The sequence below is a fragment of the Dipteris shenzhenensis genome, chromosome 12 (assembly GCF_047967505.1).
Source record: "Dipteris shenzhenensis isolate YYH24624 ecotype China chromosome 12, Dip_SZ_1.0, whole genome shotgun sequence".
Lineage (NCBI taxonomy): Eukaryota > Viridiplantae > Streptophyta > Polypodiopsida > Gleicheniales > Dipteridaceae > Dipteris > Dipteris shenzhenensis.
In genome coordinates, this window is record NC_141607.1 from 4028577 (window position 1) to 4034259 (window position 5683).

General features: G+C 42.3%; 1 protein-coding gene across 1 annotated transcript in view; it reads right to left on the reverse strand.

Moving 5' to 3' along the window:
• Positions 1 to 3247, reverse strand: part of LOC147895702 (pentatricopeptide repeat-containing protein At2g39620-like) — a 3635-nt gene extending 388 nt beyond the window's left edge. Inside the window, exon 1 of the mRNA XM_087382821.1 lies at positions 1 to 3247. This exon is cut by the window's left edge and continues 279 nt beyond it. Within this exon, the coding sequence (XP_087238947.1) occupies positions 1 to 3247 (3247 nt within the window).
• Between the last annotated feature and the right edge of the window lie 2436 nt (positions 3248 to 5683).

Consider the following 5683-nt stretch of genomic DNA (forward strand, 5'->3'; position numbering starts at 1 on the left):
GTAACTTGGCAAAGTTATTGTCACTTTGTGAAGGGGTTTTATTTCCTACAATGAACTCGTGTACCTTACCGCTAACCTCCATCAATGCCCTTCCAGGCTCCTTCCGTGCACTCGCACACTTTTGCAGTGCCAGGATTTGGAAAACATCTTCCCACATATTAGCATCAGCATAGATGTTTGACATGATCACATATCCACTAGCGATGTTTGAGTCCATCCTAACCAGTTGATCAAAACTATGTCTTCCTAGATCCACATTTCTGTACTTCCTGCATCCAGTGAGCAAAGACATCCACCCAGTACCAGCTGTCTCCACAGGCATAGTCTGAAGTAATTCTTTTGCCTCATCCAAGTGTCCTGCACGGCTGAGAAGGTCAACCATGCAACAAAAATGTTGCGAGCTTGGTGTGATGCCATGCTTTTTTGTCATAAATTCAAAGTAATGATGACCTTCCTCCACTTCACCTGAATGACTACAAGCAGCCAAAACACTAATGTAGGTCATATCGTTTGGCTTCAAGCCAAGGCGTTGCATTTCTTCAAGGCATTGCCCAGCCAGCCTGGAGTTACCCTCCTGAGCATATCCCGCAATCATTGCACCCCATGTCACCCCATCACGGGTCGGCAACGCATCAAATATTTGGCATGCCTCTCTCAGACAACCAGATTTAGCATAGATGTCAACAAGAGCATTCCCAATTACCACATCTGCATCAAGTCCACTCCTGATAATATCCTGGTGTACCAGCTGACCCTGTCTTATGGCACCTATGCTGCCACATGCTTTCAAGATGCACAAAAACGTGACTTTATTTGGCTCCACTCCCTCGTGTTGCATTTTCTTGAAAAGTTCAAGAGCAGGAAAACCTTGTCCATGCTGGGCATATGCTGCTATCATGGCACCCCATAACACCACATCTCGGTTTTGCAAGTTTTGAAAAACTCTATGCGCCTCTTCCAATCTCCCACATTTACCATACATGTCAACTATGGCACTTCCAACAACTAGATCTGATTCTAATCCACCGCTGATAATCTGATTATGTATCACACTGCCCTGTCCTGATGCTCCAATGTTGCCAAGTACTTTCAAGATGCATGAAAACACAACTTTGTCTGGTTTAAGGCCATTATAGTGCATTTTCTCATAAAGCTCAAGAGCAGAAAGATTATGTCCCTGTTGGACATAACCTGCAATCATTGCACCCCAAGAAATCACATCTCGATTTGGCAATGCTTTAAATAATTTGTAAGCTTCCCCCATGCTCCCAAATTTGGCATACATATCAATGAGACTGTTCCCAACTACCAAATCAGAATCAAGACCACTTTTGATGATCTCATCATGGATCAGCTTTGCCTGTCCTATGGCTCCTATACTGGCACATGCTTTCAATATGCAGCAAAGTGCATATTTATTTGGCTTGATATCTTCTAGTAGCATTTTCTCAAAAAGTTCAAGAGCACGAAGACCGTGTCCATACTGAGTGTATCCTGCAATCATCATGCCCCATGACGCTATATCCCGATCCTGTAGTTGGTCAAACAACTCACGGGCTACCTCTAGTCTACCACATTTGGAGTACATGCAAATAAGAGAGTTGCCAATAACATCATCTAAAGTAATCCCACTTTTAATGACCTGTTCATGTATCAGCTTGCCCTGTTCTATGGCTCCTATGCTGCTACATGCTTTCAGGATGCTTGAAAAAATGAATTTATTCGGTTTTGTGCCCTTCTGTTGCATCTTCTGAAAAAGTTCAAAGGCCAGGACACCATACCCATCTTCAGCATACCCCGAAATCATTGAACCCCATGAAACTGCATCTTGCTTAGGCAATTTGTCAAATACATTGCGTGCATTATCAAGGCTTTGACATTTGGCATACATATCTATCAACGTGTTCCCAACAGTTGTGTCTAATTCAAATCCACTTTTGATAACCTGGCCATGTATATGTTTTCCATACTCTAGGGACCTTATCCTGCCACATGCTTTCAAGGTGCATAAAATTGTTACTTTGTCCGGTTTTATACCCATATGTTGCATCTTCTCAAAAAGCTCAAGAGCAGGAAGTCCATACCCATGATGGGCATAACCACCAATCATCGCACCCCAGGACACCACATCTTGAATTGGCAGCTCATTGAATACTTTATGTGCATCGTTCAGGTTCCCACATTTCGCATACATATCAATGAGTGTGCTCCCAATGACAACATCTGATTCAAGTCCAGTTCTGATAATCTGGCCATGTATCAGCTTGCCCTGCCCAATGCCTCCTATACTGCCACATGCTTTCAAGATGCACGAAAATGTGTATTTGTTTGGCCTTATATCCTGCTGTTGCATTCTTCCAAAAAGGTCAAAAGCAGGAAGACCTTGCCCATGCTGGGCATATCCAGCTATCATTGCGCCGTATGATACAATATCTTGATTTGCCAACCGATCAAACACCTTGCGAGCTTCCTCTAGGCTTCCACATTTAGCATACGTGCCAACGAGGGTGTTCCCAATGGCACCTTCGAATTCAAGACCACCTCTAATAATTTGGTCATGGATTATTCGGCCCTCCCCTAAGGACCCTATGCGGCCACATGCTTTTAAAATGCCCAGAAAAATGACTATATTTGGCTCTATTCCGTCTCGTTGCATGTTATCGAAAAGTTCGAGGGCAATAAGTGCATGCCCTTGCTGAGCGTACCCTGAAATGATCACACCCCATGAGACCACATTTCGATGTGCCAAGGCATCAAACAGTTTGCGTGCGTTCTCCAGGCTCCCACATTTTGCGTACATGTCAATTAGGGCATTCTGGAGGACAACATCTGAATCGTGCCCCACTTTCACTATCATATGATGTATCAGCCTGCCCTCCTTTAAGGATCCAACGCTGCAACAAACTTTCAAGATGCAAGAGAATATATAACTGTTTGGATCTAAACCCTGTTTTAGCATTTGATTATACAATTGCATAGTCCCGTCACTTTCTCCGAGGATGGCATTTGCTGAAATGATTGCATGCCATGTATAAACGTTTGGCTTCTCAACCTTGGAAAATACAAGGTTTGCTTCCTGCAAGCTTCCGCATGCAGCAAAACAACGAATAAGGTTGTCTCGTATAATGCCCACTGATTCAAGGCCGCTGCCACACATTAGGGAGTGCACTCGCCTTACAGTTGCTAGATCTTTCTCCTTAATACACCTCTGCAAAAGGCAGAACACAGAGTCGAGCGAGACTGGCATCCTCGATTTGCTTTTACAGAAAAAAGCATATAAACTATTACGGTAACTGTATTGTAACAGTTACCGATAAAGTACAACCAGCAATGCTACCAAAATTACTCAGGCCGACAGGAGAAGATAGAAGACGAACTTCGTGCAAAATTCTAAGACTCGATATGGCTACAGTGTAGAGGGGCGTCTGGGAAGTGGACTTATGTGAAGATTTCTGAGCATTGATGACTTGTAAACATTAATTATTGCTAATAGTAACAGCGTTTAGACCAAGTGTATAAAATGTTTCTGTCAGGCCTTATTTCAAGCCCTAGGGACAACGAAGAGATAAACGAGCTTTCGTCAACAATGCTAAAGTTTTTACCGAAGCTCAAAATAGATACATCCTTTATTCAAGTTGCAAAGCTATGTTTGTTTCATAAGAATGTCCTATTCGAATAACAACATAGGTAAAAGATTGTGTGTTGCCTGCCTCTCCAAAAATATATTCGGTTCAACAATGAACTCCTGTCGAACTTGTCAACCCTGCCAAAGATAAACAAAATTGCAAAGGATTAGTCAGTACAACTCTCTTCGTAAATTGATAATCGTAGGAAAACAAGCCTTTTCCCCGTTTAGTAAAAAATCGTCTCCAATGTTGGAGACGTAGTACATAAGAGCGCATCAATTTTGTGATGCCTTGTACAAAAACACAGGGTGTTGTAATATCATACTTACATGCAGGGTCAGCTGCGTCACTTTGGTCCCCAGTTTGCTCCACTTATTTGTTATGGGATCCACACTAATTGCCAAGAATATGTAATCAAAACGTTAACTACTTGATCACATGAAAATAATTCCATCCAAATTTGGGCATTCACTACTTCTAAGACATGATGAAGAAACAATCATTTAAGCCCCTTAGCAATGATGGTGAGGTCACTTAGCATGCCCAGGCTTACATAAAGACATTGATTACCCACATGTAGTTGTCCAGGAGTGCGAACGCCCTTGCCATTTGAGTTACCACCATAAATCCTCAATTTAAACGAGGGAGGCACACAAGATACAAAGCCAGGGCTTAGAGTAGAGGTCAAGAAAGAAGACCAAGACATGGGCACACTTTTCAATGTGGGCACCAAGAATATATAAGTGTCCAAAATCTTAAGGAAAAGCTGTTAGCTAAGGAGAGAGTCCTAAGATCATCCTCACTCTTTCCAAACTCAAAGGTAAGGGAGAACTTCCTTCACTCGTTGTCCCCTTGCTTGTCTCATATGTTTTCTGTTCTCTACGTTTTAGGGACATCTCAACTTCCCCATCCCTGATCAAACGTATTCAAAAGTTGTGACTTTGATACCGATTGGTGGTCCCTTGTCAGCGTAACATCATCTAACGTAAGCTACAACAAACCAGTCAAGCAGGCGGATGTTGATATGGTCAAGATTGACATAGATAATATGTGCAGTCTCTCGTGTAATAAAAACTCATCCTCTCACATCCAAGTCAACTCCAGTCTGCTCTTCGAATGGCCAGTCTAATTCACAATCTATCCGCTTTGCCTTGCCTTTGTAGAAGGCCTTCTTCTTCACCACAGCTCCAGTGTGATCAATCGTGAAGGGGAAGGTGCTGAGGACTCTATTAGCTTCTTGTCCTACCTTCTACACTTCCTTCGCTAGTGTAGAAGATGATGCCTGATTTGCAGTTGTTAGCTCAGGATATATTGACCACTTCACACTAGACAATGATTGTAATTTCCTAGTTAGATCGAAGTTTCAAGAGCTAGTCGATCATAATTGAGGCATGCAAGGATTTAAGCAAATAACAAATGTCAAATTTACCATAAGCATTTCGGAGGAGCAAATTCTCTAACACAGGAAATTTTTTGTGTTTTGAATGCGGCAATGGGGGATCCTAAGTCTCTTCACGAAAGGCTCCAAAATCATTGTCTTCAAGTAGCTGAGAAGCTGCATATCTTGACAAAGTTACGATTGAAGCCTCAAGAGGTGAAAGCTGATGCAATTATCCTAGGAATCTGACTTTCTGGCAACTCATTTGGACTCTGAGGCAATCTGCTTTGTGGTGCTGTAGTATGGAGCAATCAAACGCAACTAATTGAGACATAGTATGAAGCAATCAAAATCAGCTGGTTGAGACACAGAGCAGTGTGTTTGAGATATAGATTTAATGAGAGCTTCTCTTCATCACTACGTGTGCATGTTGCCCCTTTTTGAATTCTGTAGGCGATTTTGTTTTGGCCAGTTTAGTACTTTGAGCACCTTACTACCTCGGCCTCATCACTTCATCCACAAAGCAATTGCTGTGTGGAGCTTCAAGGGAAATTTTTGACAATCATAGATAAACAGCAGACTCCTACGCAAATGAATAATTCTGAATTTGTGCAAACTAGCTGAGCCTTCTTCTATTTTTGTCCCAAACTCTCTTGCGAAGGTTTTGTAATTTTGGACA